This window comes from Hylobates moloch, unplaced genomic scaffold (genome assembly GCF_009828535.3).
Source record: "Hylobates moloch isolate HMO894 unplaced genomic scaffold, HMol_V3 SCAFFOLD_1, whole genome shotgun sequence".
Taxonomy (NCBI): Eukaryota; Metazoa; Chordata; class Mammalia; order Primates; family Hylobatidae; genus Hylobates; species Hylobates moloch.
In genome coordinates this window covers 44,776,075-44,802,477 of record NW_026652276.1, presented here as the reverse complement: position 1 = coordinate 44,802,477, position 26,403 = coordinate 44,776,075, and the positions used below count along the sequence as shown (strand labels likewise).

General features: G+C 42.7%; 1 protein-coding gene across 4 annotated transcripts in view; it reads left to right on the top strand.

Moving 5' to 3' along the window:
• The window catches only part of HSPE1 (heat shock protein family E (Hsp10) member 1), a 51,548-nt gene that overhangs the window by 3,765 nt on the left and 21,380 nt on the right, over positions 1–26,403 (top strand). Inside the window, exons 1-2 of one of the 4 annotated variants that reach the window (XM_032755065.2) lie at positions 12,980–13,072; positions 20,559–20,621. In XM_032755065.2, the coding sequence (XP_032610956.1) occupies positions 13,013–13,072; positions 20,559–20,621 (123 nt within the window). In that variant the 5' untranslated portion in view covers positions 12,980–13,012. Of the gene's footprint in view, positions 1–12,979; positions 13,073–13,098; positions 13,282–20,558; positions 20,622–26,403 lie in introns of those variants that run through there. The other 3 variants (XM_058439901.1, XM_032755070.2, XM_032755067.2) reach the window with 3 other exon arrangements.

The window sequence follows — 26,403 nt, the reverse complement described above, 5'->3', positions numbered from 1 at the left end:
GGTGTTCAATACTTTGTGGATATAGGTCTTCATTCCTAATCCAATTTATATAAATACAAAGTATTTTTTGCATGGTTTATACTGAATTCCCAGGTACACAAGTACTATGTAAATTGAGGGAAGAATTATACTTTCCTTTTTGTTTTTTGTTTTTTGTTTTTTGTTTTTTTTTTGTGGAGAACAGAGTCTTAACTTTGTCACCCAGGTTGGAGTGCAGTGGCACTGTCATGGCTCACTGTAGCCTCCACCTTCTTCCCAGGCACAGGTGATCCTCCCACGTCCGCCTCCTTGAGTGACTGGGACTATAGGCACACACCACCATGCCCTGCTAATTTTTGTATCTTTTGTAGAGATGGGGTTTTGCCATGTTGTGCGGGCTGGTCTCGAACCTTCTGGGCTCAAGCAATATGCCTGCCTTGGCCCCCCAGACTGCTGGGATCACAGGCCTGAGTGAGCCATCATACCTGGCAGCTTTTTTTTTTTTTAGAACTTTAAGAGTTGGTCAATATTTTGGAAAATCAACTTCTGTACATTAAAGATGGGACATTGCCTTATTTTTTTTTTTAATGGTGATGGGTTATATTTATGCTTTTCTATTTGACACTAGTTTGTCAGGGTTTGAAAACAGCCACATGCTCATCTAGTCAGTGTGACCTCAGTGTAGTTGAGATGGGAAACAGGAAGACTTCAGTGTAGTTTCTAACCTGACACTGGCATCTAATATCAGACATATGATGTCCTATCAAGTTTCTGAAAGACAACTTGAAAAAGGCATCACATAGTCCTTGAGGGGTGATCGTCCTTGGCGGCCAGCAGCAATGACAAAGCAGTGAGTGTACTAGGGTCAGCCCGCTCAGCTGTGGTACATTTTTCCCTTGGCTCAGCTGTAATCCATAGTTTCACCCCAATTAACTTCCCAGATACATTGCATCTTTTAAGCTTTGTTTTGTATTGCATTGAAAGGAACGGTGCTGAGAAGCTCTCTGGTTACCTGAGCTTCAGTGACCACCATCTTCACCTGAAGCTGCCCAGCATCCAGTGACCAAGTACCTAAGGCCACTTAGCAATACTGGAGGTGCTCTGGTATCCTCCAAGTGTTTTTTTGTGTCTTGTTTTATTTTAGGAAAATTTAATTCCGGAGTGAACATTTTTTTTTGTTTTTTGAGACGGAGTCTCTCTCTGTTGCCCAGGCTGGAGTGCAGTGGCATGATCTTGGCTCACTGCAATCTCTGCTTCCCAGGTTCAAGCAATTCTCGTGCCTCAGCCTCCCAAGTAGCTGGGCTATAGGCGCCTGCCACCACGCCCTGCTAATTTTTTGTATTTTTAGTAGAGACAGGGTTTCACCATGTTAGGATGGTCTCGATCTCCTGACCTCATGATCCACCTGCCTCGGCCTTCCAAAGTGCTGGGAGTACAGGCGTGAGCCACCATGCCCGGCTCATTTCATTTTTAAAAACAACACTACTACATAATTTGGTAAAAAAAAAAATCTAAGGCAAGTAATTGCAGCTACTTGGAAGGCTGAGGCAGGAGAATGGCTTGAACCTGGGAGGCGGAGGTTGTAGTGAGCTAAGATGGCACCACTGCACTCTAACCTGGGTGACATAGACTCTGTTTTGAAAATATAGCCAGGCGCGGTGGCTCAAGCCTGTAATCCCAGCACTTTGGGAGGCTGAGGCGGGCGGATCACGAGGTCAGGAGATCGAGACCATCCTGGCTAACACGGTGAAACCCCGTCTCTACTAAAAACACAAAAAATTAGCCGGGCGTGTTGGCGGGCGCCTGTATTCCCAGCTACTCGGGAGACTGAGGCAGGAGAATGGCGTGAACCCAGGAGGTGGAGGTTGCGGTGAGCCGAGATCGTGCCACTGCACTCCAGCCTGGGGGACAGAGAAAGACTCCGTCTCAAAAAAAAAAAAAAAAAAAAGAAAATATATATATAATATTATGTATACATATATGATATATGTGATATATACACATATGTATATACATATATATGTGTATGTGTATATATGATAGCTAACATTGGCTGAATGCCTTCTCTCCGGGGTGAGCACTGTGTGATAGAATAGCTAACAGGAGCATTTTCTAGGCGCTGGCTACTGTTGAAGGTGCTTTTCGTATATTAATTGGTTTAATCTTTCAACAACCCTATGAGATAGGTACTGTTCTCACCCTGCAGGTAAGAAAGCTAAGGCATAATTATGCGACCGGGCGCGGTGGCTCATGCTTGTAATCCCAGCACTTTGGGAGGCCAAGGCGGGCGGACCACGAGGTCAGGAGATTGAGACCGCGGTGAAACTCTGTCTCTACTAAAAATACAAAAAAAAAAAAAAAAAAGCCGGGCGTGGTGGCGGGCGCCTGTAGTCCCAGCTACTTGGAGAGGCTGAGGCAGGAGAATGGCGTGAACCCAGGAGGTGGAGCTTGCAGTGAGCCGAGATTGCGCCACTGCACTCTAGCCTGGGCGACAGAGCGAGACTCGGTCCCCCCAAAAAAAAAAAAAAAAAAAAGCTAAGGCATAGAAGGGTTAGTTAAGTAATAACCAAGGTTGCTCAGTGGTAAGTGGCAAAGCCAGGATTCAGACACGGTCCATCTCCAGATGTTACTGTTTAAAATTTGATCCTTTATAGCCTTTGCTACTTTGTTAATTCTAAGCACTTAATACACATTATTTCAATTAATCCTGGTGATGCCCACTGTGGTATGGGGAATGGGTAGTACCAAATGATGTATGGCACTTAAGTTCCTAGTACACCATGTGTTGAATTTAACAAAACTGAGTCAAAGCAGAGGATAAATAGCTTGATATAGCTGTAGCAGCTAGGGAGAAAACTTAAGATTCAAACCCAATAATGCTACACTAGAATTTGGTTGGGTGCGGTGGCTTGTGCTCATAATGCCAGCACTTTGGGAGGCCGAGGTGGGCAGATCTCTTGAGATCGAGACAGTCTGGGCAATATGGCAAAACCCTGTCTTTACAAAAAATACAAAAAGCTACTCGAGGGGCTGAGGTGGGGAGGTTAAGGCTGTGGTGAGCCGAGATTGTGCCACCACACTGCAATCTGGGTGACGGAATGAGACCCTGTCTTAAAAAAAAAGAATCCTATGCTAGAATTGATTACCAACCCTTAAGCTCAACTATCAGCTACCAGCTGTCTTAGTAGTCAAACTTATTTTCTAGGTTTAATTATCCATAAACTAGTCTGATAATGTCTTTTAAAGGTTGTGTCCCGTATTTATTTTGAGAGGAATTAAAATTTAAAGTTTTAAATGCCATGGAATAATCTCAACTTTTGATCATCTTCCCATCTGTAAAGTAGTAGGTACTTCCACTATATGTATATTTACGTTTATGCACGTGTTACTGCCTTTGGTATACTAAAGCTTTCTTTTTGTCAAACTTAGATACTGGAATTATGCCTAAAAGTTATTTCTTATATTGTCTAAGTGGATTATCAATTTCATACTCTGCTCACGCACAGCTAGATAATATGCTTTGCTCATTATAACCTTGGGAGTACAGATTTTTCTGTATTACCAATGAGAAACCTTGACTCAAGAGATAAGAAATCGTTCCAAGGACATGTGGCTAATATATTGTAGAGTAAGGAATCTGTTCAAAGGCTATGGCTTTCCCATTATTCTCCAATGCTATTTTCCTAATACCCAGCAAATTAGTTTTGATAGCTAAGGTAATAGTTCACAAAGCTTGGTTCATCCTTGCAATTGCCTGGTAAACTTAAAATTTCAGGGCCTCATCCAAACCTACTAAATCAGAAGGATAAGAGAATTTTTGAACCACAGAAGCAGTCCTACTGTGATGCCGGCCTAGCAGAATTGCTAAAGAAATAATTTTTTTTCTTTTGAGATGGAGTCTCACTCTGTTGCCCAGGCTGGAGCACAGTGGCACGATCTTGGCTCACTGCAAGCTCTGCCTCCCGGGTTAATGCCATTCTCCTGCCTCAGCCTCCCGAGTAGCTGGGACTACAGGCGCCCGCCACCACGCCCTGCTAATTTTTTTGTATTTTTAGTAGAGACGGGGTTTAACTATGTTAGCCAGGATGGTCTCGATCTCCTGACCTTGTGATCTGCTGCCTCGGCCTCCCAGAGTGCTGGGATTTTTTTCTTTTTTTTGAGACAGAGCCTTATTCTGTCTATCCGGCTGAAGAGCAGTGGTGTGATTATAGCTCACTGCAGCCTCGAACTCCTGGGCTCAAGCAATCCTCACACTTTAGCCTCCAGAGTAGCTGGAAGTACAGGCCTGTGTCACCATGCATGGGTAATTTTTTGTTGTTTGACAGGGTCTTCCTCTAGTGCTCAGGCTGGAGTGCAGTGGTGCTATCATGGCTCACTGCAGCCTTGACCTCTCAGGTTCAATTGGTCCTCCCACCTCAGCCCCCTGAGTAACTGGGACTACACATACATGTCACCATGCCCTGCTAATTTTTGTGTTTTTTTTTTTTTTTTGAGATGGAGTCTCACTGTGTCGCCCGGGCTGGAGTGCAGTGGTGCGATCTCGGCTCACTGCAACATCTGCCTCCCGTGTTCAAGTGATTCTACTGCCTCAGCCTCCTGAGTAGCTGGGATTATAGGCACCCGCCACCGCGCCCAGCTGATTTTTGTATTTTTAGTAGAGATGGGGTTTCACCATGTTGGCAAGGCTGGTCTTGAACTCCTGACCTCAGGTGATCTTCCTGCCTCGGCCTCCCAAAGTGCTGAGATTACTGGTGTGAGCGACTGCACCCGGCCAATTTTTGTATTTTTTGTAGAGACTGAGTTTCACTATATTGCCGAGACTGGTCTCAAACTCCTGGAGTCAAATGATCCTCCCACCTTGACCTCCCAAGGTGCTGGAATTACAGGTACATAATTTATTTTTTAGTGAATGGTGTATGTATCTGACTTTATTTTTTCAGAGATGGGGTCTCACTGTGCTCTCCAGGCAGTTCTTGCTTTCCTGAGCTCAAGCAATCTTCCTGCCTCAGCCTCCAGAGAAGCTAGGACTACTTTATTTTTTTTATTTTTTATTTTTGAGACGGAGTCTCGCTCTGTTGCCCAGGCTGGAGTGCAGTAGCGCAATCTCGGCTCACTGCAAGCTCCGCCTCCCGGGTTCACGCCATTCTCCTGCCTCAGCCTCTCTGAGTAGCTGGGACTACAGGCGCCCGCCACCACGCCCGGCTAATTTTTTTGTATTTTTAGTAGAGACGGGGTTTCACCGTGGTCTCGATCTCCTGACCTCGTGATCCGCCCGCCTCGGCCTCCCAAAGTGCTGGGATTACAAGCGTGAGCCACCGCGCCCGGCCAACTACTTTATTTTTTTAATCAATGAGTAGCTTGTTGTCACAACTTTACTTACTGGATTATCCATTCTTCTCCCTGCACACCACCCCCCCCACCTCCCTTCTCTCTATGCCCAGAAATCAGAGATGTTGCCTTTATCATACCTGAAATTTCTAAATATGCCTATTCCTGGGTTTAATATTTTGTTCCATTGACCTCCCTATTCCATCACATTGCTTTCAATGTAAATAGCTTTATATTTAAGTTTGACATCTGATAAGGCAAGTCCTCCGTGTTCCTATTCACCTGGCTGAGAGTATGTTCTTTGTTCTTATATGAGCCGCCAGCTTGTTCTTCAGTGTGATACCAAGTCATGCTCCCTCCAGCAAGTTAATTACTGTTTTCACTGCACCCACACAAAAATGGAGTTTTGAACTTTTAACTTATTCGTGTGACGAGTATTTAAATCCAATCCCTTCCCTTCCCTTTTTTTTTTTTTTTTTTTCAGAAGGAGTTTCACTCTTGTTGCCCAGGCTGGAGTGCAATGGCACAATCTCTACTCACTGCAACCTCCGCCTCCCAGGTTCAAGCGATTCTCCTGCCTCAGCCTCCTGAGTAGCTGGGATTACAGGCATGTGCCACCACACTTGGCTAATTTTTCTTGTATTTTTAGTAGAGATGGGGTTTCACCATGTTGGTCAGGCTGGTCTTGAACTCCTGACCTCAAGTGATCCACCCGCCTCGGCCTCCCAAAGTGCTGGGATTATAGGCATGAGCCACCGCACCCAGCTTAAGTATATTTTCCTTTACTCTCAAGCAACCTCTATGAGAGAGCCCAGTCAATCCTAGCTCTTGTCCTGTGTTGCTTACATACTAGTTCTGTTACATTTGACAAATTACCTAACCCCTCTTAGCTTATGAATGAACTGCAAAACAAGGGCATTAGCTTTGCCTCTTAACATTTTGAGTCAAGCCTATTATTTTGTTGTTAAACTTTTATTTATTTAAAAATAAATAATATGTTCATGTAAAAATTTAAAATTATATACACTGAAAAGAATGCTCTCTATCCTTGTCCCCCAGCCACCCAGTCCCATCCTTGGAAGTAACTAGTATAACTTTTTGTATTCTTCCTTTCAGGTGTTTTATGTATATATACATATATGTAAATGTGTACGTACGTATATATGTACATATCTTATGTATATGAAATATATATTCATTTTTTCTTTTTTAAAAAATAACATTCCATACATAACATTTGACACCTTGCTTTTTTACATTAACAATTGGTCTCTGGGATTAATCTATAGATAAAGACACTTTAAAACTGTATAATGTTCTATTATATGGATAAGCCGTAATTTATTTCAGGATGCCCCCCCAGCAATGATAGATATTTAAGTTATTCTAACCTTTTTCTATTAGAAACACTCCTGCAATGAATAAATGTATGTGTAACTAAATATGTACATTTGAACAAGCATATCTATAAGATAAATTCCTATAGAACTGCTATGTCAAAGGGTCTGTGAATTTTAATCATACATGTACACATACACAGACATGGATCTCCAAGCTGTCCTAAGTTGAAATCCCATCAGTTTTATTTATTTATTTATTAATTTATTGACACAGAGTTTCACTCTTAGTGCCCAGGCTGGAGTGCAGTGGCACGATCTTGGCTCACTGCAACCTCCACCTCCCAGGTTCAAGTGATTCTTCCAATATCAGCCTCCTGAGTAGCTGGGATTACAGGTGCTCGCCACCACGCCTGGCTAATTTTTGTATTTTTAGTAAAGATGAGGTTTCACCATGTTGACCAGGCTGGTCTCAAACTCCTGATCTCAGGTGATCCACCCGCCTCCAAGGTGCTGGGACTACAGGCGTGAGTCACTGTGCCCAGCCAAAAGGTCCATGAAGTAACAGTCCTACTAGCAATATATTTTTTTTCTTCTTACTCTCTGTAATGCAGGATGTTATAAAGTTCTTATTTTGCCAATCTGATAATTTTACTCTTTATCATGATGAATGAAGATGAGCATTGTATGTGTTTAAGACTCTTTTTTTTTTTTTTTTTTTTTTTTTTTTTGAGACAGGTTCTTGTCTGTCGCCCAGGCTAGAGTGCAGTGGCACCATCAGAGGCTCACTGCAGCCTTGACATCCTGGGCTCAGGTGATCCTCTCACCTCAGCCTACCGAGCAGCCGGGACTATAGATGCATGCTACCATGCCCAGCTAATATTTGTAGAGATAGGGTTTTGCCATGTTGCTCAGGGTGGTCTTGAACTCTTGGACTCAAGTGATCTGCCCACCTCAGCCTTTCAAAGTGCTGAGATTACAGGCATGAGCCACCTTGCTTACCGTTGTTAACTGGTTATTCCTATTCACTTCATATCTTCTGCCTATTTTTTGACTGAGTGCTTGATCTTTTATGACTTCTGTTTATTAAAGAAACTAGTTCTTTGTGTTTTTTTTCCCTCTAGTTTGTCATTTGGGTTTTGATTTTGTTTATGCCTTGCACTTGTAGAAAGTCATTTTGGTGTATTTGAATTATTAAATGTTTTTCTTTATGCCTTCTGGGTATGACGTTAAACTCTGAAAAGTCTTCTTCAAAACTTAAAGTTTCTTCCATGGTTTCTTTAGGTTTTTTATAGTTTGGGTTTTTCTTTAAAAAAAAAAAAAAAGATTTTGATTTTGGCTCCATCTGTGGATTTTCCTGTTAAAAGATATATGAATTGTTTGAAATTCCCCTACCGTCTCATAGATTAAGCCTAAGTCTTTAAGACACTTAAAATTTCGCTTGCAAAATGCCCTTTCAGTCTCATTTAGCCTGAAGACATGACTTGGAAAAACATCAATGGTTATTTACTTACCTGGCTTGAATGTCAGTTCAAAAGGCTAGTTTATTATAGTATTTTTAAGTCACGCATTTTTTGAATATGGGCTAGGCACTGTTCTAGGCACTGGATATACAGGGATGAATAAGATGGGGGAAGCACACAGTAAACAACTAAATTAATAGCATGATTTTAGATACAGATTAGTGTTATCAAGAAAATAAAGACAGACTGGGCACAGTGGCTCATACCTGTAATCCCAGCACTTTAGGAGGCTGAAGTGAGGATCACTTGAGCCTAGGAGGTCGAGGCTGTAGTGAGTGGTGATCATGCCACTACACTCCAGCCTGGGCAAGAGCATAAGACACTGTCTCAAGGGGGAAGAAAAAGGGTGAAGCCCAGTGTCTCACACCTGTAATACCAGCATTTTGAGAGGCCAAGGCAGGAGGATCCTTTGAGGCCAGGTGTTTGAGACCAGCCTGGGCAACAAAGTGAGACAGTCTCTTAAAAAAAAAAAAAAAAAGAGCCGGGCGTGGTGGCTCACGCCTGTAATCGAACACTTGGGAGGCCGAGGCGGGTGGATCTCGAGGTCAGGAGATCGAGACCATCCTGGCCAACATGGTGAAACCCCATCTCTACTAAAATATAATGGTGCACGCCTGTAGTCCCAGCTACCCCAGAGGCTGAGGCAGGGGAATTGCTTGAACCCAGGAGGTGGAGGTTGCAGTGAGCCAAGATCACGCCACTGCACTCCAACCTGGCAATAGAGTGAGACTCTGTCTCAAGAAGAAAAAAAAAACAGAGAATAATGTTCAAATAATACGTTGAAGATGTATGAAACCATACATAGGCACTGACTTGTTCATGTGAATATACGTTCCCATGCTTCCCTGCTGCTTCAACTTTGCTTGGCTTGTAATGAAATCTCCTGTAGCTCTGCACGTAAATGCTATCCACACTTTAAGACACATTCCAACTACGTACATCATTCACAGTGTGCCAACTTTGCTTTTAGACTGGCTTCCTTTAAGCCAGAATGCTGCAGGCCCATATTGGGCGATGTCCATTGGCAGAAAAAAGAGAGCATCTCTTTTGGTATCTTCTGAAGAGCAAGTAAATCTTTCTCCAAAGTGCTTCATTACATCGTTTCACATTTCTTTTCTTTGTTTTATTTTACTTTATTATTTTTTTGAGACAGGATCTCACTCTGTCACACAGGCTGGAGTGCAGTGGTGCAATCATGGCTCACTGCAGCCTTGAACTCCCAGCGTCAAGCAATCCTCCCATCTCAGCCTCCTGAGTAGCTGGGACTACAGGTGTGTGCCACCATGCCCAGCTAATTTTTGTATTTTTGTGTAGAGATGGGGGTGTATGTGGGGGGGTCGTACTATGTTGCCCAGGCCAGTCTTGAACTCCTGGGCTCAAGCAATCTTCTCACCTCAGGCTCCCAAAGTGCTGGAATTACAGGTGTGAACCACAGAGCCTGGCCCTTTCACGCTTAGGCCAACAGGAATTTATCCCTCAGCTAGATATGGGTTTACTTTTCCCTGGTCATAGCGTGAGAGAAGAACACTGAGCAAGATCAGGGTCTGTTTGCAAAGAGCATGTGAAAGGGGCTGCTTCAATACTTCAGGTGTTCAGCCTTGTACTGTAGTAATCTACATAAGATGCTTTCCCATTAATTTCAAGGCTCTTTGAGGAAAGCTTGTCTTATATATCTTCACGTTTTTCAGCACTTAGCCCAGTGTCTTGCACATAATATGCATTAACGCTTTTTTTTTTTTTTTTTTTTTGAGATGGAGTCTCACTCTGTTGCCCAGACTGGAGTGCAGTGGCTCAATCTCGGCTGACTGCAATCTCCGCTTCCCGGGTTCAAGTGATTCTCCTGCCTCAGCCTCCCGAGTAGCTGGGACTATAGGCGCACACCACTGTGCCCAGCTAATTTTTGTATTTTTTTTTAGTAAAGACGGGGGTTTCACCATGTTGGCCACATTGGACTCGAACCCCTGACCTCGTGATCCACCCACCTCGGCCTCCCAAAGTGCTGGGATTACAGGCTTGAGCCACTGCACCTGGCCTGCATTAACTCTTTTATTTGGATTTAAAAATTCCCCAAACTGAATTTCATATTGGATAATTTTTTTAATGTGTCAATGATTTGAAGCTCATGGATAATTTGAAATTACTTATGATACTTTGGCTTTATAAAATATTTTCTTCTAAAACTTCAAGGTTCCTTATTTAATTTTATGCTTGCTTTCATACTTTATGGGGCAGAGGGAAAGAACTGCTATGCACAATCTTCATTAGACATGAAGAAACATTTATTTGATAGCTTGTTCAATGTCTTAACAGTTAACAGGCAAGAGAATCTAGATTTTCTGAATCCCACTCCAGAGCTATTCCTATTGGTGCATATTGCCTTTAAACAGATCACTCCTCCTTTACCTGAAATATTCAAGTATTTCAGGTAACTTATTGCTGATCATGCTTTTTGTTTTTCTTTTCTCTCTCCTCCTACCCCGGACAAATTAACCCTAGTTATAAAATTTGTCTTGTTTGGAGGTACGTAATCTACAGGCTGACAGAGGAATGAAAATGTGAAGGTTATGAGCTAGAAACATTCTATCCCTAAAGAACAAGGTCCTTCCTATGAACAAGGCCAGGGTTGACATCAGAATGCAACTTTATTGGACTTTTCAAAAACAATGAATGTGCATTTTGTTCCCAAATTTAACACCTACTCATTCAGGTTTTTTGTTTGTTTCAGATGGGTTGAAACAGTTTAACAAATCTGGAATTAAGAGAAAGTGAAGATGATCCCATTCAACTATAGGTGACTATTTACAGCTCAGGGAAATACCACACAATCTGGGAAATGTAAAGGTAATCCTTGCAGTAAGTGAGGTGAGTTATCTATAGACCAAGAGGCCTCCGTGGGACTCTGCTATCTCACAGACCCAACCCATCTCTCTAAGGGAGGCAACATTTAGGTGTCACTTGTCCTAGGCTCTCATTGTATTTAATACAAGTTGAGCATCCATAATCTGAAAAGTCCAGAATCTGAAATGCTCCCAAATCTGAAACTTTGAACATCCACATGATGCCACAGGTGGAAAATTCCATACCTGACCTTCTGTGACAGGTCGCAGTCAAAACTTTGTTTCACGCACAAAATTATTTGAAGTTTTATAGGCGCCTGCCGCCATGCCTGGCTAGTTTTTGTATTTTTAGTAGTGATGGGATTTCACCATGTTGGCCAGGCTGGTCTTGAACTCGTGACCTCAAGTGATCTGCCCCCCTCAGCCTCCCAAAGTGCTGGGATTACAGGTGTGAGCCACCGCTCCTGGCCTATTTATTGTATAAAAGTAATTTCAGGCTATGTGTATAAGGTGTATAGGAAACAAATGCATTTCACGTTTAAACTTAGGTTCCATCCCCAAGAAATCTCATTATGTATATGCAAATATTCTAAAATCCAAAATAATCAGAAATCTGAAAGTGTTTTGGTCCCAAGCATTTAAGATAAGGGGTACTTAACCTGTATAAGAATTTGTGATTTGCACATCTCTGTTGCTGGAGTCAAGGCAATTTGTAGTGAAGGACTGAGCCTTATCATACTTGTACCTTAGTGCCTACCATATAGTGGGGCTTAATGAGTATCTGTTGAACGAATAAATCTTTTCATATGTAGACGCTGGTGCCGGGAGGGCAAAATTAAGTCCCTATTCTTGAAGAGTTACCAGTCAATACATCTTCCAGAGAGAACCAACTTCCTGTTGTTAAACCCTTCAATGCCTAGTTCTAAGTCACTGACAATTACTCAGCTAGAGACCCACTCAGCTTAACCTCTCCTCTCCTCTCAAATTCCATTTCTGGAGGCTGTTACATGGCCCTTCCCTCAGCATTCTCAATACACCTTCTATCTAGGGACATTTGATGTTTTCTTCTTTTGGAAATCATGCTACTGTATGCGTTTTTTACTTTTTGAACTGTCTTCCCATCTGATATCCTCACCCCAGATAAAAGATTCAAGATTTCTAAGCAGGAAAAAAAGTTTGCGAAAATGCTGTGGTTTCTTAAGAGAGAACATTTAAAATTTTGCAACAAAGCAAATGTGGAATCCTGTAAGACGTAAAACCCTCATCACCTGTCAAGGACTACTGATTTCCTCCTCCTGCTTCTGACTTGAAAAACACGAGCTAAATCTGTCTGCCTAACTCACAAAACCAGATGTACACTCTTCATCTCACATAATTGACATCTGCATCGTTTATCTACGTAAACAAACTTGTCATTGAAAAAGTCCTTGGCTTTGAAGTCGCCGGATGGCGTAAATAACACTGACACTCAAATCCCCAGTGATTTCAGATTGGATCGATTTCACGCAGGTTCTATGGAATTTGCCCAGACTGCTGGCCTGTTTTCTATCCTGATTCCTTAGGTGGCTTCTGGGACAGAATTACGGTTCTCTAAGTATTTGCTTGCACGTGGGTTTACTGAAACAGTCGCCACTGTACGAAGTCCGTTCTTCCCGTGTAACTAACGAGAGTCCATACCACACTGCCGCAGAGGTCGCCGCGATCACGACCTTTCAAACCGCCCCGCAGCCCTCGCAAAGAGGCTCGTGGCCCCCGCCTTCCGGTGCCTCAGTCCCTGCCAGTAGCCACCCGACGCTGTCCAGCTGTTCCTCGTTCGCCCTCTCCCTCCGCCTAGCCCGCTTCTACCCAGACAGCTCCCCGTTCTCCCGTCCTGCCCCGCGCAGGCTGCAGCTGTTCCGTCAGCTGCCGCTCCTCCTCCCAGACGCAGAGCGCCGCTCTGCCCCGCCCCCCGCGCAGGCTGCCGTCCCTACATCCGGGTACCGACTCCAGCCGCCTAGACGCTGGCACTATGGTCATGGCGGAGGGGACGGCAGTGCTGAGGCGGAACAGGCCGGGCACCAAGGCGCAGGTACCATGTCCGCACCTTTCCTGTCGGGCAACTAGGTGCCGAGCAGTGCCGCGCCCGGAAGCTGGCCGCCACTGCGGGGAGGTTGGGCCGAGGCGGCAGGCGGGCGGGCTGGGGCACTGGTGCCCGGCCTGCTCTTCCGGAGTTGCAGCCCCTCAATTTGGCTGAGGCGGTGGCGGCCGCCGTGAGGCCTGCGGAGCTCCGACCCAGGGGTAGGCGTGAGGGGCGGGTGGGGGCTGCGGGTGGTACCTGCCTGCCGAGGCCCTGGGCTGCGACCCTGTCAGCAGCAACGGCTTCTCGCCTTGCCCCTGAGCCCCAGCTGACTAGCGGTGGAGGGGCGCGACCAGCCCGGTGGAGACCCCCGGGGTTTCCTGAAGGTCGGGGCCGCTGAGGTGGGAGGGGGTGTAAACACAGCCTACCTCGACCCGGCGTTCAGTTCCTACCTGGCCTGGGACGTACCTGCCCGTCTCCTGCCATCCAGCTTGTCTAGCCGGATTCGGGTGCCGATATTCTCCTCCTTGTTTCCCTTTGACCACCTCTCCCTGCCGCTTTCCCTGGAGCTGTTCTCTGGTCCAGCAAGTTTTCATCACCAAGTGGTGACTTGTTAGATGTCATTCCTTGCTAATAGGCGTGAAGCATAGTCAGAGAATGAACTGATTATAATTTTGTCAGCTATTTTGTAGGGCATTATGTGTGGTAAATTGGTGCTTGATTAGGCATTGGTTCTTAGGGTTTGGAAAAGATGGGATGCCTCACATTAAAAATAAATAAAATTGGCATCCGGACTTGAACTGATTAATTGCTAGCCGAAATGGCTTGCTATAGACTAGATGCTCTGAAATCGGAAGAGATGTGTTTATAAAATGTTAAAAAGTGATGCAAATGAAAATGGAAACAAAACAATCGTGGAGCTATGATTGTATGTCTGAGAATAGATTTTAATTTCTTATACAGAATTACGGAAAGAACACCTTTCGAAGGGGGCATACAGGTATTGATTGCCTCCCCAGATTCATGTTACAGATAAGGAAACTGAAGCCCAAGAGAATTAACTGGATTTGCCCAAGGATACATAGTCTCCTGATTCTTAATTCACTGGTGACCTTTTCTCTTTAACAAGTTGCTTCTAGTGCTGAATTTTAGAGAAAATTTTAAAGTCTTATTTTGGAGTCACATTAAGCTGTCAGTGACTCCTACTGACAGTTTTGTTTTCATACTACTGGAAATTTATCCGTTACATATGCTTGCTTTTTACCGTTTCCACACTTTACTTCCAAATGCTCTTTTCTCAGATACCTTTACATCTTATTCTGTGGAAACATTGTTTCTGATTACATTTTTATGTTCAGAAGTAGACTGTTGTGTTCATATTCTGAGAATCATCTCATTTATTCATAAGTTCTTAATTGTGAAAGGTTAGAAAATAAAATATTTAATATCGTAACATACTTGCTATGTTGCTGTAAGTCACATAGATGAAAGCTTATTGTCTTTTTTTTTTCACATTGTCATGGATCAAGGTTGTTAGATAAAATATGAGAAAAAAGATAAAAAATAAAAAAGACTGCTTACGCCGTAGTTTGTCCTATCTTGTTTATCACATGAATTTCCTTTAGTGAAATGGGTCTGTTCTAAAATGATATATTTAGAACCATATCTCCTTCCCTATTGGGTCAAAAGAAAAAAAAATTTAAAACTATAATAGAGGGCTGGGTGCGGTGGCTTACGCCCATAATCCCAGCACTTTGGGAGGTTGAGGCAGGCGGATCACCTGAGGTCAGGCGTTCAAGACCAGCCTGGCCAACATGGTGAAACCCCGTCTCTACTAAAAATACAAAAAATTAGCTGGGCGTGGTGGCGGGCGCCTGTAATCCCAGCCACTCGATAGGCTGAGGCAGGAGAATCGCTTGAACCCGGGAGGCGGAGGTTGCAGTGAGCCGGAATCGCGCCATTGCACTCCAGCCTGGTAACAAGAGCAAAACTCGGTCTCAAAGAAACAAACAAAAAAACTGTTGGAGAGTAGGTGGAGTATTTTCCTACATTAAAAAAAAAGGTTGGTTAGACTGGAATATAGGCACATAGTTGGTTTTCTTTTTTCTTTTTCTTTTTTTCTTTCTTTTTTTTTTTTTGTTTTTGTTTTTTTTTTGAGACAGAGTTTCGCTCTTGTTGCCCCCAAGCTGGAGTGCAATGGTGCGATCTCAGCTCACTGCAACCTCCGCCTCCCGAGTTCAAGCGATTCTTCTGCCTCAGCCTCCCGGGTAGCTGGGATTACAGGCGCATGCCACCACGCCTGGCTAATTTTTTGCAGAAACTGGGTTTCACCATGTTAGCCAGGCTGGTCTCGAACTCCTGACCTCAGGTGATCCGCCCGCCCGGGCCTCCCAAAGTGCTGGAATTACGGGCGTGAGCCATTGCACCTGGAGGTATTTTTTTTTGTATGTGTGTGAGGCAGAGTCTCATTCTGTCACCCAGGCTAGAGTGCAGTGGTGCGATCTCAGCTCACTGCAGTCGCTGCCTCTCAGGTTCAAGAGCTTCTCCTACCTCAGCCTCCGGAGTAGCTGGGATTGCAGGTGCCCGCCACCGTGCCCGGCTAATTTTATTTTTATTTTTATTTTTATTTATTTTATTTTATTTTTTGAGACAAGAGTCTCGCTCTGTCGCCCAGCCTGGAGTGCAGTGGCATGATCTTGGCTCACTGCAAGTTCCGCCTCCTGGGTTCACGCCGTTCTTCTGCCTCGGCCTCCAGAGTAGCTGGGACTACAGGCGCTAACCACCACGTCTGGCTAATTTTTTTTGTATTTTTAGTAGAGACGGGGTTTCACCGTGTTAGCCAGGATGGTCTGGATCTCCTGACCTCGTGATCCGCCCGTCTCGGCCTCCCAAAGTGCTGGGATTACAGGCGTGAGCCACTGCGCCCAGCCAATTTTTTTTGTATTTTTAGTAGAGACGGGGTTTCAGCGTGTTAGCCAGGTTGGTCTCGAACTCCTGACCTCAAGTGATCTTCCCGCCTCAGCCTCCCAAAGTGCTGGGATTACAGGCGCAAGCCACCACGCTGGGCTTCATAGTTGGCTTTCAATAAATGTTGGTTGAATTAGATGAGAATCTTTATTAAGCTGAATTTTTGGTGTCTCTCATAGGCATCTAAAATATGTCACAGTTATGATAAGGTGAAACATTTCATTTTCAACATCTTTTCTATATATAGTCATCCTTGGTGTCCTCTGGGCTTTGGCTCCAGGTTAACTCCGTACCCCCACCCCATACCAAAATCCGAGGATGCTTAAGTTTCTTACGTAAAATGGCACAGTGTTTGCATATAACCTATGCACATTCTGTTATATAGTTTAAATCAACTCTAGATTACTTAATAATACCTAATACAATGCAAGTGTTCTGTAAATAGTTGTTATACTGTATTTAGGGAATAATGACCAAAAAAAAAAAAGCCGGTACATGTTTAGTACATATGCAACTATCTTGAAGACCTAACTAGGTACATAGTACATGTCAGCAACAATATAACATTTTCTGAATATTTTTTCTCCCCTGAAATGAATATTTTCAATTCCTGGTTGGTTGAATCTGCAGATGAAACCTGCAGATATAGAGGGCCAACTGTACATGTGTTTTCTAATATTTTAAAAACAATATTCTGTAAACTTTCTTAGTTTTTTTAAAAAGAAAAGAATAGACAGAGTATTGGTAGAAACTTTAGTGTAGATCATACAGGAAAAAATTTAAAATTGCTCTTTAATAGTTAGATAATGTCTAAGAAAAGGAATCCTGGAACCATTTCTAGAAGATTGTTTTATTTCTTGATATTTTCCCTTAATAAAATTAGTTCATTTTCATCCAGATAGGCCAGCTATTTCAAAAACGATGAAATGTTTAAGACACTTAAAAAGATATACTCATTACCTACTGTCCAAATGAGGACATTGCTAATATAGTTGAATCCTTACGGAAGACATTCTCTGTCTTCTACCCTATCATTCCTTTTCTTTTCTGTATACTTTTACTATATATGCATTATATCCATAAGTATGCCTTGGTCTTAAACTTTTTTTTTTTTTTTTGAGACGGAATCTTGCTGTGTCTCCCAGGCTGGAGTGCAGTGCTGCGCTCTCGGCTCACTGCAAACTCCGCTTCCCGGGTTCACGCCCACCACCACGCCTGGCTAATTTTTTGTATTTTTTCGTAGAGATGGGGTTTCACTGTGTTAGCCAGTATGGTCTCGATCTGCTGACCTCATGGTCCGCCTGCCTCAGCCTCGCAAAGTGCTGAGCATGAGCCACCGCACCCGGCCTAAACTTTTATTCATTTTCTATACACTGTGTTTACTTCTAATTTGCTTTTTTTGCTCAAGGTTTTGAAGACTTAATCTTTGTTGATTGTTTTTACAGGTTTATACAGGTTTATAGATTATTGGTTTACTCTTACCCCCTCCCCACCAAGTTTTACCTCAGAGACATTTGAGCTCCAAAGATGTGTCAGGCATTGTGCTACCCACTGAGGTTACATAGGTAAACTTTTCTGAAAAATCAGTGAAATGGAAAGGTTCTTAATCACTTAGGGGAATGTCTGTTAACTGTATTATCTACAGAGAGTTCCAGAACCAGGGCAAGATGCTCTATAAAGATATCCCCCTTAAGCTGGGCATGGTGGCTCATGCTTGTAATGCCAGCACTTTGGGAGGCTGAGGCTGGAGGATTGATTGTGACCAGGAGTTTGAGACCAACCTGGCCAACAAAGTGAGACCTCGTCTCTGGAAAAAAAAAAAAAAAAAAAAAAAAAAGAAGAAATAAAAATATTCCCTTTAATAGAAAGCTGGTTTATTTGGACGTTTACTTCTCTTTTTAAAATTTTTGTGGGTATATAGTAGGTGTATATATTTATAGGTTACATGAGATATTTTGATACAAGCATGCAGTGTGTAATAATCACATCAGGGGGGTAAATGGGGTATCCATCACCATAAGCATTTGTATTGGGGAACCTGCCCTGATAGTCACGTAGGTTCTTTTCTATTTTCCCTAAGCTCGGCCTATTTGAGAAATGAAGGGACAGAGTACAAAAGAGAAATTTTAAAGCTGGGTGTCCGAGGGAGACATCACATGTTGGTGGGTTCTGTGATGCCCCGCAAGCCACAAAACCGGCAAGTTTTTATTAGGGACTTTCAAAAGCGGAGGGAGTGTACGGATAGGGTGTAGGTCACAAAGATCGCATACTTCACAAGGTAATAGAATATCACAAGGGAAATGGAGGCAGGGCGAGATCACAGGACCACAGGACTGGGGCAAAATTAAAATTGCTAATGAAGTTTCAGGCACCATTGTCATTGATAACATCTTATCAGGAGACAGTGTTTTGAGAGCAACCGGTCTGACCAAAATTTATTAGGTGGGAATTTCCTCTTCCTAATAAGCCTGGGAGCACTATGGGAGACTGGGGTTTATTTCACTCCTACAGTTTCGACCATAGAAGACGGCCACACCCAAGGGGGCCATCTATAGACCCACCCCCAGGCACGTATTCTCTTTCCCAGGGATGTTCCTTGCTGAGAAAAAGAATTCAGCGATATTTCTCCCATTTGCTTTTGAAAGAAGAGAAATATGGCTCTGTTCTGCCTGGCTGACCAGTGGTCAGAGTTTAAGGTTCTCTCTCTTATTCCCTGAACAATTGCTGTTATCCTGTTCTTTTTTCAAGGTGCCCAGATTTCGTATTGTTCAAACACACGTGCTCTACAATTTGTGCAGTTAACACAATTATCACAGGGTCCTGAGGTGACATACATCCTCCTCAGCTGACAGGATTAAGAGATTAAAGACAGGCCTAGGAAATCACAAGGGTTTTGATTGGGGAAGTGGTAAGTGTCCATGAAATCTTCACAATTTGTATTTAGAGACTGCAGTAAAGACAGGTATAGGAAATTGTAAAAGTATTAATTTGGGGAACTAATAAATGTCCGTGAAATCTTCACACTCCACCTTCTTCTGCCATGGCTTCAGCCGGTCCCTCTGTTTGGGGTCCCTGACTTCTCGCAACACATTTGTCCTTTATGTTGCAAAAAATTAGATTCTTTTAGTTTTTTTTAAATGTACAATTAAGTTGGTTTTTACTGTAGTCACCCTGTTGTGCTAGCAAATACTAGGTCTTATTCATTGTTTTCTATTTTTTTTGTACCCATGGGTGATTACTTTTTTTTTTTTTTTGAGATGAAGTCTTGCTCTGTCACCCAGGCCGGAGTGCAGTGGCGTGATCTTGATTCACCACAGCTTCCGCCTCCTGAGTTCGAGCAATTCTCCTGCCTCAGCCTCCTGAGTAGCTGGGATTACAGGCGTACACCACCATGCCCGGCTATTTTTTGTATTTTTAGTAGAGACGGGGTTTCATCATGTTGGCCAGGCTGATCTCGAACTCCTGACCTCAAGTGATCCTTCTGCCTTGGCCTCCCAAAGTGCTAGGGTTACTGGTGTAAGCCACCATGCCCAGCCTGATGATTACTTTTTAATGGTGCCCGTATTTTGATTTAGAAATTCAAAACTCTATTTGGAATGAGAATAATAATTTATAATTTCTTTTAAAAATAATACTTATGGGTCGAGCATGGTGGCTCACGCCTGTAATCCCAGCACTTTGGGAGTCTGAGGTAGGTGGATCACAAGGTCAAGAGATCGAGATCATCCTGGCCAACATGGTGAAACCCTGTCTCTACAAAAAATACAAAAATTAGCTGGGGGTGATGGTGCGCGCCTGTAGTCCCAGCTACTCGGGAGGCTCAGGCAGGAGAATCACTTGAACCCAGGAGGTGGAGGTTGCAGTGAGCTGAGATCGCACCACTACACTCCAGTCTGGTGACAGAGTGGTCTCAAAATAATAATAATAATATTAATAATAATAATAATTATGGAACAGTAAATTAGCTACTAATGCTAGCTATTCTCTTTTGGTAAAAATCTGATTTACTTTTTTGTGTCTGGAGATTTTTTTTCATTGTAACTTTTTGAGAGAGATTTAACCATCATAAAAAAGTGATAGACTTATCTCCCCAATTAAGTAATACATTAAAGGTTTATGGGAGCTGTATTTGAGGAATTTGTGATTGGAAAAAACGTAATTTATAGTTCAATTAAATAAAATCTTAATGTTCATTTAAAAAACATTAAACAGCCAGGTGCAGTGGTCAGGACTATAATCCTAAGAATAGGGCGGCTAAGGTGAGAGGCTGAGGTGGGATGATTGCTTACACCCAGGAGTTTGAGGCTGTAGTGAGTTATGATTGTGCCACTGCACACCAGCATGGGCTGCAGAGTGAGACCCTGTCTGTAAAAAAGAAAAGTTGAGTAAAATTTATTTCCTTATTTCACTGATAATTACATTGCAAAAGTTTTTTCTTCCCCTCTAGTGTGAGCTTTGTATCTTTATTAAGAATTGAAGTTAATCATAATAGTATTTTGTATGTGCTTTAACCGTGAATTTATTTTTATAGGATTTCTATAATTGGCCTGATGAATCCTTTGATGAAATGGACAGTACACTAGCTGTTCAACAGGTAATAAAAATAGTTTCTTTTCACCTTGTGTCTTTTGGAGTACGATGTGTAAGTGCCCATTGGGTGGCCTTTGTCTGTTGGTCACTGTGCAGCAGTCTGCTTCCCAATAAAGCGTGCTCTTTCACGAAACAAAACAAAACAAAATAGTTCCTTTTACAACTCCAATAACCTAAGCATTTTACCTCTTTGACATAGTTAAGTATTCTTGTATCTTTTAGCATAGAGAAGATTCCACTGAATTAATGGAATGCCTATTTAAAAGTTTAGTCAACCCTCATTTTAAGATGGCATATTAAGCTGGGCACCATGGCTGCCAGCACTTTGGGAGGCCAATCACTTGAGGCCAGGAGTTCAAGACCAGCCTGAGCGACATAACAGGACCCTGTTTCTACAAAAAGATAAATTAGCCAGGCATGGTGGCGCACACCTGTAGTCCCAGTAGCTAGGGAGTCGGAGGCGGGGAGATCACTTGATCCTACTTCAAGGGTCTAATGAGCTATGATTGTGCCACTGTACTTCAACCTGGGTGACAGAGTGAGATCTTGTCTCTTAAGATAAAAATAGCCCAGGTGCGGTGGCTCACAGTTGTAATCCCAGCACTTTGGGAAGCCGAGGCAGGTGGATCACTAGGTCAGGAGATCCAGACCATCCTGGCTAACACGGTGAAACCCCGTCTCTACCAAAAACATAAAAAATTAGCCAGATGTGGTGGCATGCGCCTGTAGTCCCAGCTGCTTGGGAGGGCTAAGGCAGGAGAATCGTTTTAACCCAAGAGGCGGAGGTTGCAGTGAGCCAAGATCATGCCACTGCACTCCAGCCTGGCCAAAAGCAAGACTTTGTCTAAAAAAAAAACCAAAAAAAACAAAAAACAAAATACAATTTCATTAAGGGGCTAATGAAAAGATAATATAAATCGGAGCGTACTAGTATATTGGATTAGGCATTGGTTAAATTTTTTTTGTTTTGAATTTTTAGTAGAGACAGGATTTTGCCATGTTGCCCACCTTGAACTCCTGGGCTCAAGCAGTCCACCCACCATGGCCTCCCAAGGTGCTGGGATTGCAAGTGTGAGTCACTACATCTGTCTTTTTTTTTTTTTCTTTTCGAGACTGGGTCTCACTCTGTTGCCCAGGCTGGAGTGCAGTGGCTCGGGCATGGCAAAATGTAGCCTCAACTTCCTGGGCTCAGGTGATTGTTCTACCTCAGCCTCCCAAGTAGCTGGGACTATAGGCGCACACTGCCACATCTGGCTAATTTTTTGTAGAGATGGGGTTTCACCATGTTGCCCTGGCTGTTGATAACATTTTTAAAGGGGAAATATACCATAAATCGAGGCTGTTTGGCTTCATTTTGATAGCCAGATAATAAAAGTAGATAGCTGGCCGGGTGCGGTGGCTCACGCCTGTAATCCCAGCACATTGGGAGGCTAGGGCGGGCAGATCACAAGGTCAGGAGATTGAGACCATCCTGGCTAACATGGTGAAACCCCATCTCTACTAAAAATACAAAAAAATTAGCCGGGCGTGGTGGTGGGTGCCTGTAGTCCCAGCTACTCGGGAGGCTGAGGCAGGAGAATGATGTGAACCTGGGAGGCGGAGCTTGCAGTGAGCCGAGATCGCACCACTGCACTCCAGCCTGGGGCACAGAGCAAGACTCCATCTAAAAAAAAAAAAAAAAAAAAGTGGATAGCTATTTGGATTTGTTATGTTATTTGAAGATCTTAAAAAATAAAAGAGACATATAGTCGAATTATTTGAGCATTAAAAACCACCCATCTGGGTGTGGTGGCTCACACCTGTAATCTTAGTACTTTGGGAGGCCGAGGAGGGAGGATCACTTTGAGGCTGGGAGTTTGAAACCAGCCTGGACAATATAGTGAGACCCTGTCTCTGTAAAAAATAAAAAGTTTAGGCTAGGTGGTGTGCACCTGTAGTCCTAGCTACTTAGGAGGCTGAGGTGGGAGGATAGGGTTTATGGTGAGCTGTGATTGCGCCACTGCACTCCAGGCTGGTGACAGAGACCCTATCTCAAAAAAAAAAAAAAAGGAAAAAGAAAAAATGCTGTTCAATCAGCAAATATTTATTGGGTTCTCACTATATAGCTAGCAATGAGTTAGGCCTTGTGGAAGATAAAGGAATATAAACCTAGATCTAGCTCTATGCCTAGAAATTGGTTAAATTTTGAAGAAAAATGTACAGATGGTTATTTCTTTAAAAATAGGGGGAAGTGTCCTGTTTGTTGAATTTGTTCATTTATTCTCATAGGTTTTTTGGGTGTGAAATCATTAGGGTTTTCTACATGCGAGACCATGTCATCTGCAAACAGATAATTTTACTTCTCCAATCTAGATCTGTTTTCTTTCTTTTTCTTGCCTAATTGCTCTGGCTAGACCTTCCAGTACTACTTTGAATAAAAGTGGTGAAAGAGGGCATCTTTGTCTTCTTCCTGATCTTAGAGGAGAGCTTTTAGTTTTTCACTGTTGAGTATGATGTTCACTATGGATTTTTCATATATGGTCTTTATTATACTGAAGTTGTTTCCTTTATTCGTAGTTCATTCAGTGCTTTTTAGATCATAAAATGGTGTTAAATTTTGTCAGATGCTTTTTCTGCACCTACTGAGATGATCATGTGTTTCTTTTTCTTTCTTATTTTTTATTTTTTTATTTTTTTGAGACAGATTCTTGCTCTGTCACCAGGCTGGAGTGCAGTGGCGCGACCTCAACTCACTGTAGCCTCTGCCACCTGGGTTCAAGTGATTCTCCTGCCTCAGCCTCCTGAGTAGCTGGGATTACAGGCGCCCGCCACTGCGCCTGGTTAATTTTTGTAGTTTTAGTTAGAGATGGGATTTCACCATCTTGGCCAGGCCGATCTTGAACTCCAGACCTTGTGATCTACCCACCTCGGCTTCCCAAAGTGCTGGGATTACAGGCGTGAGCCATCATGCCCGGCATTAATTTTTCTTTAAATGTTTGGTATTTTCTTTAAATGTTTACTAGTGAAGCCGTTAGGCCCAGGGTTTTCTTTGGTTGCTCAACATTGGGAATATAATTAATGCCACTGAATTGTACACTTAAAAATGATTTAAATGCCTTTCCTTTCTTTATTGAATGATCTCAGCAGCCTTGACGAAATCTTTTGGCCGTGTATGTGACACGTTATTTCTGGGTCCTTTATTTATTTCTATTTGTCTGTATGTCTATCCTTATGCCAGTATCACACAGTGTTTGATTACTGTAGCTTTGTAGTAAGTTTTGAACTCAAGAAGTGTGAATCCTCCAACTTTGTTCCTTATTTTATTTTTCTTAATAGAGACAGAATTTTGCAATGTTGCCCAGGTTGGTTTTGAACTCTTGGGCTCAGGTGATCCTCTTGCCTCGGCTGGGATTACAGGCATGAGCCACCATGCTCTGATCAAATTTGTTCTTTATTTTCAAGATTTTTTTTTGTTTATTCAGAAACCCTTGCAATTCCATATAAATTTGAGGATCACCTTTTCCGTATCTGCAAAAAAAAGGGGGCTGTCAATTGGAATTTAGATAGAGATTGCCTCGTATCTCTAGATTGCTTTAGGTAGCATTGACATCTTAATGATATTAAGCCTTCTTACTCATGCACACAAGATGTCTTTCCATTTATTTAGGTCATCTTTAATTACCGGCAGCAATGTTTTGTAGTTTTCAGTCTGCAAAAAATTTTATCTCCTTATTTAAATCTATTTCTAGGTATTTAAAAGTTTTTAGGTGCTATTGTAAGTAGAATTGCTTTCTTCCTTTTTAGATTCTTACAGGTATATAGAAACAGAACTGATTTTTGTGTATTCATCTTGTATTCTACGACTTTGCTGAATCATTTTTCACTTAGAGTAACGTTCTTGTGGATTCTTTGGGATTTCCTATATATAGGATCATGTCATTTGTGGATAGAGATAGTTTTACCACTTCCTTTCCAAATGAGATGCGTTTTATTTCTTTATCTTGTCTAGTTGCTCTGGCTGGAAATTTAGTACAGTGTTGAATAGCGGTGGTGAAAGTGAGCATCCTTGTCTCATTTGGGTTTTAAGGGAAAGGCTTTTAGTTTTTCACCATTGAGTCTGAGGTTAGCTGTGAGTTTTCCATGAATGCCCTTAATCATGTTGGGGAAATTTCCTTTTAAACCTAGTTTTCTGAGTGGTTTTATCATGAAAATATGTTGGATTTTGTCAGATATCTTTTCTGCATTGCTATGATTGTGTGCTTTTTTCCGTTTGTATATTAATGTAGTGTATTGCATTGTCGTTTTTTTTTTTTTTAATGTTGAACCACCTTTGCATTCCTGATAACTTTCTTTTGATGTATATTTGTATGGTATTTCTTTTTTCATGATTTGACATACCTATATAATTATGTTTGAAGTAAGTTTCTTGTAGACAGCATATGGTTGAGTCATATTTCTTAGTTCATTTCGACAGACTTTCTCTTTTAATTGGTATGTTCAGACCATTTAACATTGATGTGCTGAATGTTTACTGTTATTTAGATTTAGACCTACCGTTTTATTACTTTTTAGTTTGTTCCTTCTGGGCTTTTTGTTTGTTCCCGTTTCCCCTTTTCTGTCTTTTTAAGGGTGAGTTGAACATTTTTAGTATTGTTTTAATTCTAATTTTGACATATTTATATACTTGATTACTAAATGTGTACTCTGCGCAGTTTACTGAAAAATCAGTATTCTACCACTTTACTTGAAATGTAGAAACTTTGCTATCATATGCAACCCTTTTCCTCCCCCTTTATACTATAGTTGCTATATATTACATCAATATACATTGAAAACCCCATTGTTAATCTTTTTGCTTTCACCTGTCAAACATATTTTAAAGAAGTCATGAGAAGAATGGTCTATTATATTTATACCCAGATATTTACAATATCTCCTGCTCCTGATGTTCCAAATTTTCTTTTTCTTTTTTTTTTGAGATGGAGTCTCGCCCTGTCTCCCAGGCTGGAGTGCAATGGCGCAATCTCTGCTCACTGCAAGCTCCGCCTCCTGGGTTCAGGCCATTCTCCTGCCTCAGCCTCCTGAGTAGCTGGGACTACAGGTGCTTGCCATCACGCCCGGCCGATTTTTTTGTATTTTTAGTAGAGACAGGGTTTCACTGTGTTAGCCAGGATGGTCTCGATCTCCTGACCTCGTGATCTGCCCGCCTCGGCTTCCCAAAGTGCTGGGATTACAGGAGTGAGTCACCGCACCTGGCCTCCCAATTTTCTTTTCTTTTTTTTTTTTTTTTTTTGAGACGGAGTCGTTCTCTGTCCCCCAGGCTGGAGTGCAGTGGCGCGATCTCGGCTCACCGCAACCTCCACCTCCTGGGTTCACGCCATTCTCCTGCCTCAGTCTCCCGAGTAGCTGGGAATACAGGCGCCCGCCAACACGCCCGGCTAATTTTTTGTGTTTTTAGTAGAGACGGGGTTTCACCGTGTTAGCCAGGATGGTCTCGATCTCCTGACCTCGTGATCCGCCTGCCTCAGCCTCCCAAAGTGCTGGGATTACAGGCTTGAGCCACCTTGCCCGGCTCTGGCCTCCCAATTTTCTTTGTGTTATTTTCTGTCTGAAGAACTTCCTTTAGCAATTCTTTTTTTTTTTTTTTTTTTTTTTTGAGACAGAGTCTTGCTCTGTCACTCAGACTGGGGTGCGGTGGTGCGATCTCAGCTCACTGAGTTTAAACAATTCTCCTGCCTCAGGCTCCTGAGTTCAAGCAGTTCTCCTGCCTCACCCTCTCGAGTAGCTGGGATTACAGGCATGCGCCA